Consider the following 12,849-nt stretch of genomic DNA (forward strand, 5'->3'; position numbering starts at 1 on the left):
TTTATATAATAAAGGAAAGAAAAAGCAGCACAAGAAAATTATTTCCTCCCAAGATGCACAAAAGAACAAACTAGCTATTTTAAACTAATTGCTTTCATCCAGATTCTGAGTTTTATCCCTGGATTCTAGAAGATGAGTGTACACTCTTTCACTGCCCCCTATTGTAATCTGTGAGGAACCACAGAGAAGAGGATCTGTACCAGGAAGTTAAGGACAAACAAATGTAAAGTATTTTTACTTAAGATTTTCAAAATTATCAGGAGGTTGGATTTGAAAACACAGGCATATTGGCATGGCAACATTCTAGGATTAACTATTAAGCAGTGTTTGTAAGCATTCAGCAGCCTATTGTTAGTACTCACCAGATACAAGTTGAAGTTCCGTTATAACCAATAATGCATACTAACTATGATTTTTATATCATTAGGTTGGTAGGTTGATAAAAATTTTTTTTTTTTTTTTAACCACAATGTATAGGTTAGTTTTGGTTACCAGAGCGGATTGACTGATAGTTCAGAATGTGGAGTTACTATTTGTTACTGCCTTAACTGTGTCCCACCAAAATTCATATGTTAGAGTCCTAACCCGCAATACCTCAGAATATGACTGTATTTGGAGATAAGGCCTTTAAAAATGTAATTAAGGGGGCGCCTGGGTGGCTCAGTGGGTTAAATCCTCTGCCTTCGGCTCAGGTCATGATCCCAGGGTCCTGGAATCGAGCCCCACATCCGGCTCTCCACTTGGTGGGGAGTCTGCTTCCCCCTCTCACTCTCTGCCTGCCTCTCTGCCTACTTGTGATCTCTCTCTCTGTCAAATAAATAAAATCTTTAAAAAAAATGTAATTAAGGTAAAATGAGGTCACATGTGCAGGCCCTAATGCAATATGACTGGTGTCCTTATATGAAGAGGAGATTAGGACATAGATATGTACACACAAAGGAAAGACCATCTGAGGACACAGCAAGAAGGCAGTCATCTGAAGCCAAGGAGAGAGGCCTCCAAGGATACAATGCTGTCAATGCCTTGATCTTGGACTTCCAGCCTCTAAAACTGTGGGAAAATAAATTTTTGTTGTTTAAGCCACTCAGTCTGTGTTATTTTAATAAGACAGCCTTGGCAAACTAATATAGCATCTATTGCCCACTAGATGTCTTCAAGGAAGGCTGGACAGACCAGTCTCTGAGCGTCAAAGAATGTCAGAGGGACTTTTTTACTGCTATGGAATGTCCAGCACATAGATGCAAATACCCAGACTTAGTCTTTGATTTTCCCTTGGTAAACAATTTCACTATAGCTGACTTAGTCTGTACTAACATCACATTCAACCATTTCAGGTAATGGCTGACCACTTGCCAGCCTTTCCCTCCCTCCTTCCCTCTCTCCCTTTATTCCACCCTCAATAAATGTATGGAGCTCTAGCATAAAAGAGAGAACTAGATTCATTAGTCCTATAGCTATGCTTTAAAGAACATACTCTTGAGAAGCTGAAGAAAATCTGTTACTAAAAGATGAGTCTAGAGGAATTTCACAGAGGTACAGGCATTTGTTTTGATGTGCGAAATCTGTTTTTACTTCACCTGATACCTATCCTTGAAGGGGTTCTAGAGAGCCAAAGATTAGTGCCATATAAAGACCTTCATGTTACACATTAACATCTCTGGGGATGCTCAAGATCTGGGCATAGGAAGACAAGAATAGATTCCACTTCCAGATAATAATCAGATGGAGCTCAGAGAATCAGGAATTGTTATTATGTGAATTTTGCCACTTATATGCAAACAGACAAGGATTAGAAAATAAAAGTTATAAAGGTATTTGGCAAAGTCTTATTATATCCTTCTAGATAAAATGATTAAAATGTTTGAATAATCTATTTTAAAGTAGATTTAAAAACATTCATAAAATTTGCTCTATTGGTTTTCAATGTGAAAGTAGGTTCACAGTGATATAAAATTGGCATGTCCTACATGGTAATTTTTTTATAACTTTTTCTGTTTATTATGCCTATGAGAAAGAAAGAGAAAGCAAACTAAAGGAATTAATTTGAGAATCAAGATTCAAAATATTCTTGGTGGGTTGGTGTGATACATGAAAATCAACAATAAAAATAAGCAGAGCTAAATATACATGTTTTCATTTAAGTTTTAATAAAATAAGAATGCAGAGAATATGGAGATTTTGTAAACAGTTTATAGGAAAATCGTCTTGGAAAATTAGTTAAATAAAAAACCATAGTTATGAATAATTTTGGAAATAATGGTGATGCTTGCACAACATTGAGAAAATAATGTCACTGAATTGTATCCTGGCTAAATTAGCAAATTTTATGTTTTATGTATATTTTGTTATAATAAAAAAAGACTATAGTGAAGCCACAGATATTTTGCATATTACAAACAAATTTAATTCTTTTTTTTTAAGATTTTATTTATTTATGTGACAGACAGAGATCACAAGTAGGCAGAGAGGCAGGCAGAGAGAGAGGGGGAAGCAGGCTCCCTGCTGAGCAGAGAGCCCAATATGGGTCTTGATCCCAGGACCCTGAGATCATGACCTGAGCCAAAGGCAGAGGCTTTAACCCCCTGAGCCACCCAGGCACCCCGCAAATTCAATTCTTGAAAAGCGAATGAGAACCAACATACTGGGGTGAACAAATATAGCAACATATATTATTTATTTCAGAATATCATATCACACTCTAGACTAAGGCACAAATGGTGTTGAAAGTTCTAAAACTGTCATTATTTGAGAAAGAGTTAAAGAAACTATTGTGATTATCCTGGAGGAAATAAGGTTGTTCTACAAATAAATGGAGCATTGTCATGTGGAAGGAGGAACAGACATTCTCCATTCTGCTCTACCAGGTAAAAGCAGACCTAATTGGTGGAATTCATCTCTCTATTCATTCCACACCAGATCTGCTGGACAAAGCTGCAGATCATTTCTTTATGCATTGATATGCTAATAAAATTTTAAAAATGGGCCAATGAAGTCTAAATACCACTGGATATCTGACAGAAGATGATCTAAAAAGGGCCCTCTCATGGATCACTGACATGTGATTTATCTTGCATTGGCTTGTATGAGGAAATTCATTAATCAGGTAGAGGGATGCTTTACCCAAATGCAAGGCCATATGTGGGAGTCCTGTATACCTCCAGCCCATCTTCTTTTTGGTTTTGATTATGGGTAATAGGAAGTTCTTATAGTCTTTACTCTTTATCTCTGAAATTCTCTAGAAACTTTTGAAAAGCAGCCATAACTTCCTTATTCCTCAAGCTGTAGATCAAGGGGTTCAACATAGGTGCCACCAGAGCATAGAATAGAGTGACAATTTTCTCCACTTCCATGGAGGAGGCTGACCGTGGAACCAGGTAGGTGAAGATGGTAGCCCCAAAGCACATGCAAACCACAATGAGGTGGGAGGCACAAGTCCCAAAGGCTTTGCTACGTCCCTGAGCAGAATGAATTTGCAGAATGGCAGTAACTATACAACCACAGGAGAACAGAACAAGGGAACAGGGAAGCATGATCACCAGAAATCCTGAGATGGCCATCATGACCATGTTGAAGGAGATGTCCACACAGGCTAACCTTACCACTGCGAGGGTCTCACAGGCAAAGTGATTAATAACATTGTGACACAGGGGAAGCTGGAAGGTAATGATTGTTTCCATTAGCGAATTTGTGAAACCAGCCACCAAGCAGCCAGCAGCCAGCCCCATGCACAGCCCTTCATGCATGATGACCGTGTAGTGCAGCGGATGGCACACTGCCACATAGCGGTCATAGGCCATGGCTCCCAGCAGGAAGAACTCAGAACCACCCAATCCTAGGGAGAGGTAGAGCTGAAACACACAGCTATAGAACGGGATGGACTTCTGGGCTGAGAGCATGTGGGCTAGCATTTGTGGGGCAAAACTGTTTGCGTAACAAAGGTCCACAAAAGATAAAACACCAAGGAAGAAGTACATGGGGTTATGAAGCCTGTTGTCCAGACTGATCAGAAGAAGAATGAGGGCATTTCCCACAAGAGTCACCAAGTACATGGTCAGGACTGGGACAAAGAGGAAGACTTGAGTCTTTGTGTCATTGGACAAACCCAGCAGAATGAACTCACTCACCCATGTCTGGGTTTTATTTTCCTGGTCCATGAGCTTCTGAGGACCAAACTCTAAAGATGTTGGAAAAACAAATCATGGAAACTTGGGATTAGAAGGCTGGTTTTTAGACCATATAGAGAGGGTCTACCCATCTGAACCAAAGTTCTTCTAGAACATCTCAGCCAAATCATCATCCAAACTCTGAACGCATCCATACATGAGGAAGACAATAGAACCCAACTGTGTAGCTGGAAATCAAGGAGTAAAGAAGTTACATTCTTATAATTCCATTTACTGGATCATAATTTCTTCTCTGAAACATCAGCTCTTAAATGGAGGAAGGAAATTAATGAAGTATTTAGACTTAAAATCCTACTCACTTTAGTAGTTATTATAGAGAATTCATGTCTTTTTGGTGAGAAACATTTTGGTTCACATGAAAGATATATTTTTCTGAATCCTGAATGATGTCCAGTCCCACTTAATTTCATTTTGTTTATTGAATTTACCCTCTAAATATCTCAGACACAACCCTACTTACCCTTCAGTGGAATGCATCCATGAAACCCTAGATGTTTTAAATAATATTCTTATATTTTTATTAATAAATGATTTTGAATACATTTGCTGTAACTTGTCATTTTGAGAGTGTCAAATGGAAGGCCTCCTCTCTACCTATGTCACACCAGTGGCCACACTGGGCGAGATCAACAGAAGATAGCTAACTTCAAGAATTGGGTGTTGCATGAAGATAAAGTATATATAGCTGCTAATTAATCTCCTGTGCCCTTCAAAGGGAGTTTAATAAAGTGTTTAATGATGTGAGGTTATTACTTTACAATGATGCTTTCTCAAGGAAGGAACAGCTCATTCATTTCTCAATACAACATTGATCAGTCCTCACCAGTGAAGACAGGATAGAAGATCAGGTCCTAATTATAGAACATGATGACATAGGCAGTAATTCTTTGACCCCAAACCAATGTTTTTCTTCCATTCACTTACAAAAGAAAAAAGTGATCCATAACTCAAGTATACAGATAGGAGTCTGAAGTCTTAGAGACTATTTTAGTGATGAAAGATCTACGTGAAAGATGATTACGCTGTATATTATCTAACCGGAATTTAAATAAAAACTTAAAAAAAAAGATTATTACTCCACTGGCTCCTATGTTATTCATGCTATAATTATTGATGGACAGCAAGACTATAACTGCATTTATCAAAGACTTTCACTTTCAGCCTAAAAACTTAGAATAATTGTTAGAGATCATGCTTCTTCTAACATAGGTGTTTGGGGGACTTAAAATTGAAATTCATTGTCATGAAAAGAGCAATTTTCAGACCATTTGTCATTAAATATTCAGGATTTAGTATTGTTTTGAGTAATATCCAAAATGCCAAAGAATTTACTAAAAACTGAGCTTTCAGAAACTGGGTGTTACACATGAAATAGTGGAAATAATCAAACAACATCAGAAACTCATTCAAGGCCTTGCAGTGGAACCTTCCAGTCTTTCACACCAGAATTAACTGGAATGAGATTGGCAAAGAGATTCACAATGCTTAAAGTGTAAGTAAAGTTCTTCACTATGTAATAAGATACAGGATTCAAAATCTTCATGACAAATAGGAGTTTGTAATCAAGAGTTATATTTTTCTAGAATATTCAAAACTTAACAGGTTGTTTAACCTCATGGCTAGAAACCAATAGCATAGTCTTAATTCTTTTGTGTTCCCTTGCTTGTAATTTCTGTTGCACTATATTTATTTGTACATCAGCTTCTTTTCATTTTGCCATTATTTTACATTGAAATAAAAAAAATACTGTCATTATAATGGTTAGAAAATTTCCTAGTCATAAAATTTTAATATGGACCGATACATTTACAGTGCTTCCCTATCCCTACATAAATGTATTGTTAACACTCTAATGCTTTTTATAGATTCACCAATAACTAAAGAGACCACACTAGAAAACACAGGTTTCTCTCTGACATCCACAAATCTGCAGTTTTGGAAGAGAATTATATCTCTCTCTTTCTACATGTGTGTGCATATACATACACATATATATTTCAAGAATTGCTGAAAAGGTAGATGTTGAAAAAGTTATTTTGTGCTTACAGCTTTGTGTTAGGATTTCATGAAATAAACCAAACAACTGGATAAATCACACTTAATAAAACCTGAAATATACCAAAGTGGCATGAATTGTTTCTAAGGCCTATTTCTATTGTAACCTGTTCTTTAAAGCAATGCCAGTGGCTTGTGTCACATTGTACATAAGACTTACTCCACATAACCTCTCTTCAGTCCTGTCTGCCGAGGGCTCAGATAGAACTGAGAGCAGCCACTTTTCCACGTGATGTCAGAAGGGGTGTGTACGCCCACAGGTGGCGGGAATGCAAAGGTGATGGGTCATGGTAGATTCATTTACACTCTTCACACTTCTATAACCAGGACTCAAATGTCAGCTTTAACAAATCAAACAGTAACGAAACAAGTAAGTGTTTCCCTGTCTCCAAAAACATATCTTACAGGGTGGGTATTAGTTATTATAGTCATGTCATGCTTGCTCAGTGACACAGTCAGACTAGTGCATCTCTAAGTGATACATAATTTGTGTGAGTGATTTTGCTGTTTTTAGTAACATATATTTAATATTTTAAAAAGTGATGTGTTAAAGTCAAAGTAAATCCTGTTTCTTTGTAAAATTGTTTCAAATGACTTACCCAAATCAATTGCCTTGTGAATCACCGAATAGTCGTTCAGTTTTAGAAAATCTTAAGTTACCTGCTCTTTTGGGGGCAGATGGTGGGAAGAAAACAAGCTCCTGAAACACTCTTGCTCACCCAGAGTACAAAAATTCACTGGGTAGGAAAAATGTTATGAGAAGAAGTAAAAACTGTAACTGCATTTGTGTCTGTATCAAGTTGATATAAACAAACATTTTGTTTATTTCTTATTCTGTACCAAATTATACTAAATATCTTATATACCTAATAATACATAATATAATAAATATAATATAAATCTTCACAACAACACTCTGAAGTTTGGCCTATTATTTGCAGGAGGTAAAGGAGATGCAGAGTCTGGACAGAGGAGTCAGCAGGTAAACAGGGTTACCTGAAACCTAGGGACATCCCTAGTGCTTCTACACACAGCGTGACCCATGTGCCATACAGCAATAGTCACTGTTTAAGGGCTGTGGATTCACCTGATGTAAAATCAGGAGACATAGTGGGGCATGTGGGTGTCTCAGTTGGTTAAGCATCTGCCTTCAGCTCAGGTCATGATCCCAGAGTTCTAGGATGGAGCCCCACAATGGACTCCTTGCTCAGCAGGGAGCCTGCTTCTCCCTCTGCCTGCCACTCCCCCTGCTTGTGCTTTCTCTCTCTCTCTCTTTCTGATAAATAAATAAAACCTTAAAAAAAAAACAGGAGACATACCAAGAGGACTGAGTTCCTACTTTTGATCCCATTCACCTCCAAGTTGTGGTGGAGCAGAGCAAGTGTCTGCTGCTTACTTGGGAATTTGAAGTCTGGCTTTCAGGCCTTGCCAACAGCAGGACAAGGAGAAACAAACCATATCTCTTTCATTTAGAAACTCTATTCTTCTTGTAGATAGTGATTCACTGGCTTCTTTTACAAACTCAGAAAGGTGATCATGCTTCTACTTTGTGTCTCATATGGTGATGACTACAAGATGGGTCCATGGCAGGGGGTCCTTTCTTTCTCCCTTAAGAAAAAATGAAGGGCTATGGTTATGGACAATAATGGAAACAAAAATGACCTAATATCAGAAATGGATAAAGGTATGTGCTAATTTTTAAAAATCAGCTTGCAAAAGAAGAATAAACCTAAGTATAATTCTGTCTAGCCAGAAGACTATCCCTAACAAGGAAAAGATGAGTCACGACAAGGTTCCTGTACTGTGGGGATGAGTCTTGTCTGCTTGGGAGACTTGTCCCTTCTGATCTGCCTCTCAGAAGGAACTTGGACTCCATTTTCCTTAGTGGTGAGGGTTTACAAATAGTGCCAACATATCCCCCCTCTGTTTGTGTAAGTAGTTACTGTCACACTAACATAAAAAGAGGGCTACATTTGCAGGTCACTTGGTAATCACACCCAAGGCAGAGAGGTAAAATGCTGAGTGGCCATGTAGGTAAGCCCAAATCATTACACATGTGAAGAGATGCAGTTCTTGCCAGAGGAATGCTTTCAGGGCACCCCCTTGTGGTTCCACACACAAACACACTCACTCATGCCAAAGCTGTTCACAGTTCTTTCCTAACTACTTAGCTGTACATTCACAACATAAAATCACAACTCTGGGATGTACTGACACTGATCTATGCACTATAAAATGCTTAATTTTATGTGATATGAACTATACCGCAATTTAAAAAACCTTCATTAAATTTCTTTCATTAAATACCTTCTTTTAAAAAAAATTAAAACTACCCAAACTCAAATAAAGAAGTAGTAAATAAATAGTTGAAAGAGAAAGATATGAAGAAGGTAAGCAGAAGAAGAGAGGATATTGAGATGCAAATAAGAACAAATAAATGAGCATAATCATTGACAAGCTCTCTAGGGACAAAGGGAAAAAAGTCAAAGAGAGAATTAATGGTTAGAAAGGAAAAAAGGAATCAGAAAGGAAGACAAAATTTTAAAAAGAGTACAGTGAAGAAGCTAAGGAAGTTGAAATTAAACCAAATGAGGAAGAAATAGAACAATGAAAATAGGAGAAGAGAAAATTAAAATATTTATCAATGCCCTTTTCTTGACATTAATCAATTAACACATTGCTAGAATTATCCAATATTTCACATACCAGAGCTTCCCATATTTTATTTATCTTAGTGTTCAATCCCAGAGTGTTATTTTTAGTACTTTGCAGTGAAATTTTCTAGAATTTTGTTCTATCGAGGTAGAAATCCTGCTCAAAATAGATTTACCAGGGAAACTGATGAGTTCTCAGAAAATAGGAAGAGTGAAATATTTCAGGACAGCCTTCCCCCGCCAACACACACATCATCATCAGGACAAATTTTTCATCAGTTACATTACTGAAAAACCCCAAATTCCTCACCAAAAGATGGAAGACTCAAAAACACTTAGCTAAGGTACATATAGTTGGCATTATTGAATTATTTCTGTTATTCAGTCACTTTATCATAATCCGCTTTGCAAAGAGGAACAAATACTTCACCAGAGTCATCTCTGCATTGCCAAAGTACACTGGAGATGATCAGAAACCCATATCCTTTTCTTCTGAGCTTTTTTTTTTTTTTTAAAGATTTCATTTATTTATTTGACGGAGAGAGAGAGAGAGAGATCACAAGTAGGCAGAGAGGCAGGCAGAGAGAGAGGGGGAAGCAGGCTCTCCGCTGAGCAGAGAGTCTGATGCGGGGCTCGATCTCAGGATCCTGAGATCATGACCCGAGCCGGAGGCAGAGGTTTAACCCACTGAGCCACCCAGGCGCCCCTCTTCTGAGCTTTTAAAATAGTTTTGAAAAGAGAGGGACATGGGGCAAAGAAAAGAAGTAAAATTCACAGAGAATTGAAAGGAAGGGGGGGATAGCACAGATTTGAATAGGGGAAGGTGGGACTCCTGGGTCAGGCTGCCTCCTACAGGTAAGGACTCCTCTCCCCTCCCCAGCATTCCCCTCCCCTCCCCTCCCTCTGGTCAGTTCCCATTTCACCCTGCTCCAGTGCTACACTGTTTTCTCTGCCTTGCCCTAGAGTACTTAGAGAAGGAGGTTTAAGCTAGAACTAGGCATGGTGAGTAGCCCACATAAATTTTTTTATTTCAACTAGAGAGGCTACGTTTATCATTACCAACAGCTCTGCATCTTCGGATCATTTTCATGCACTTGAACATTTGATTTTTATTTTGAAAGACCCCTTCCACTGGAATGAAGTGTTGTGGAAAAGCATATATTCCTCTAAAATCCTAGCACATCAGTTTTTATATCTGAAAAATAAAGATAGTGGCATAAATAGTGCTTTTCCTGGAGGAGTATATGCATAATTATCCAGCAATAAAAAAATAACAAAAATGCTTCATTAAATTAATAAGCAAATGGAAATAAACTTGAAAGTTACTATTTTAACAACATATATCAGCTAAGCAGCCTATTTGGTGTGCGAGTGTGGACAGTGGGACCTAGGAAAGCTACATTAGACTCCTGACCAGCCCCAGATGGGCAGTTGTCAGAAGCATTTCAGACAAGGATGTTACTCTAAAGACTTGTTCCCCAAACAGAAATTCTGTGTGGAGGGGAAAGAGTTCATTTCTGAGGGAGTCCTCTTTCCACCGGCATCAGCAAAGAAAAGGCCAATCTGGTGCCTGGTGCACAGACCAGGAGTAGGTAGGTGAAAAGCAGATATGAGGACTGCTGCCAGCCTATTAGCAGCCTCAGGCCACCGCAGCTGGGGGAACCCTTCAGTGACTTCAAAATTCTGGTTTCCTAATTTGAATAGCCAGAAGATACATTCTTAAGACAAATCTCCAGGAGAGGACAAATACAAGCCACCATGCTCTTAGGCTTGAAGAATACAGGAGGGACTACAGATAACAGGAAGCTGGTTGCATAATTTATGTTGCTAAATAAGTGTTAAAAAGATCCTGACAATGGGTGACTCACCTCTGTAGAGTGGAGGAGGCCATCCTGTGTGATGGCAGAGGTGGGCAAGTTGTGAAATTTGAAGCAAGTACAAATGGAAAAGGTAACTTTCTCCAACTTTTGTCATGAAATCTCAAGGGGCCAATTATGCTTTGTTCGTTAGATTTCTTTTATTTTCCCTCCCTCTCTGTCTGGTCACTTCTGAACCAAACAGCCTAACCTACATTTCAACTTTGCAAATCCAGGTTTTGTTTCCTTGTCCCCAGAGCATGGGAAGGAGCCTCCAAACTTTAATTTCTCAAGGGGATGGGGTGCATCTGAGTCTTTGGTGATACCACCTTTGCATGGTGGAAATTTTTATCCCGCTTTATGAGTATGAAGATGTGATCACATCTCAAATTCCTCATTGCAGTTCACCCATCTACACATTCCTTTGAGTAATAGCCCCTAGCCAGGAAGTTCAAGGGGCTGGTGGGACGCTTCGTGCTTCATTCTCTGCTCTGAGCATGCGCAGGGAGAATTTTTATGCCAATTCCTAAACAGATGCAGCCTATGGTGTGGCTGTTCTCTAGGTTTGGAATTCTATATATTTTTTAAAGATTTATTTACTTATTAGAGATGGAAAGCAAGCAGGAGGAGGGGCCGAGGGAGAGGGAGAGAGAATCTTCAAGCAGACTCCCCACCGAGTGCAGAATCCAACATGGGGCTCCATCCCAGGACCCTGAGATCATGACCTGAGCCAAAATCAAGAGCCAGATGCTCAACCAACTGAGCCACCACTTTCTAAACAAAAAAATCTGCCTGTGGAGTGCTTCCTATGTGAGAGCTGGAGTTGGAAGGGCAAGTGTAGTTAGAGCCTGTTAGCTCTGGACCTTAAAAAGACAAGAGAAGGGGGAAAAAGTTGCTCTGTAGCTTCCAAAACATTGCTGCCATTTCTCATAAATTTTTTTTTTAGTTATCGTCTTCTGTGCTTTGTGGATTTATTATCTTGTTTCTTGTCCTTTTACCATTATTTAATACATTTTTAGGAGGGAGCAAATATAAACTCATTTGTAAAATCACTTACTTCCTCACCTTAGATATGTATAATTTTTCATGGCATATTAATAGGAAAAATGACATTTCTTTGTCCTGTTAATATAGCCATGTGTCCCAACATAATTTTTTAGATGTACATATTTTCCTATATACTTTGAAATTATTCTCTCTCTCTGACAAAATAAAATAAAATAAAAAATCTTTAAAAAAAAGTTTTAAAAGAAATTATACATTTATGATATACTAAATTCATATATGCAAAAGTTTCTTTTGGGACTGTATTTTGATTCATGCTTTTTTCTACCCCAATGTTAGAGTTTTAATTTTACTTACATAAAACCTGCTTTTATGTATATTATGGCAGGGACTCCCTCACTTTATTACACTTATTTCTTAAAAACTAAGTTAAATAAAAGTTAAATGCCCTAAGTCCACAGCAAACATTATACCTAATGGAGGATCTGCAGATGCTTTCCTTGGATCAGGAACCAGAAAGATACTTGTTATCATAGCTACTGTTTGACCTGACATTAGAGGTCCTGAGCTATGATATGAGAAAAGAAATAGATTGAGATGTATAAAGATTATAAGGAAAACTACCATTATTTACAGATGATATTACATATCTAGAAAAAAATTTTCAACAATCAATTAGATTTAATAAGAAAGAACTACATATGAGACCACCTCACAGAAATCAATATTTTCTTTACACCAGCAATAACCAAAGAGAAAAATAAAATAAAATGCCATTTATAACAGTAATGTAAATTATAAAGTATTCAGGAATTCCTCAGCAGAGAGAATACACGATTTCTACAAAGCTTTTTTCCAAAACTTTAAGTCCTTCTAATATTCTTCCTCTACTTTCCCCCATTTTCCTCTGCAATTAATAGCTATAATAAACTACATATATTACTTGTTTCTTATATTTATTATTTATTTCCCTTAAGTAGAATGTACTCTCCATGAAGGCAGAGACTTTTGCTTGCTTTTCACTGTTAGATCCATAATACCTTGAATACCTTGAAGAGTGTCTGCCATATAATACGTTTAACGAATATTTGTTAA

The 12,849-nt window shown here is 37.9% G+C and overlaps 1 protein-coding gene across 1 annotated transcript; it reads right to left on the minus strand.

Annotated features, from left to right (window-relative positions):
• Positions 1–3,212: 3,212 nt before the first annotated feature.
• On the minus strand, positions 3,213–4,154 carry LOC116872070 (olfactory receptor-like protein OLF3). The gene has a single exon (XM_032865123.1). It carries the CDS (start codon positions 4,152–4,154, stop codon positions 3,213–3,215), a length of 942 nt encoding a protein of 313 aa, XP_032721014.1.
• Positions 4,155–12,849: the final 8,695 nt, after the last annotated feature.

Source organism: Lontra canadensis, unplaced genomic scaffold (assembly GCF_010015895.1).
Source record: "Lontra canadensis isolate GAN:19392208 unplaced genomic scaffold, GSC_riverotter_1.0 scaffold2, whole genome shotgun sequence".
Classification (NCBI taxonomy): domain Eukaryota; kingdom Metazoa; phylum Chordata; class Mammalia; order Carnivora; family Mustelidae; genus Lontra; species Lontra canadensis.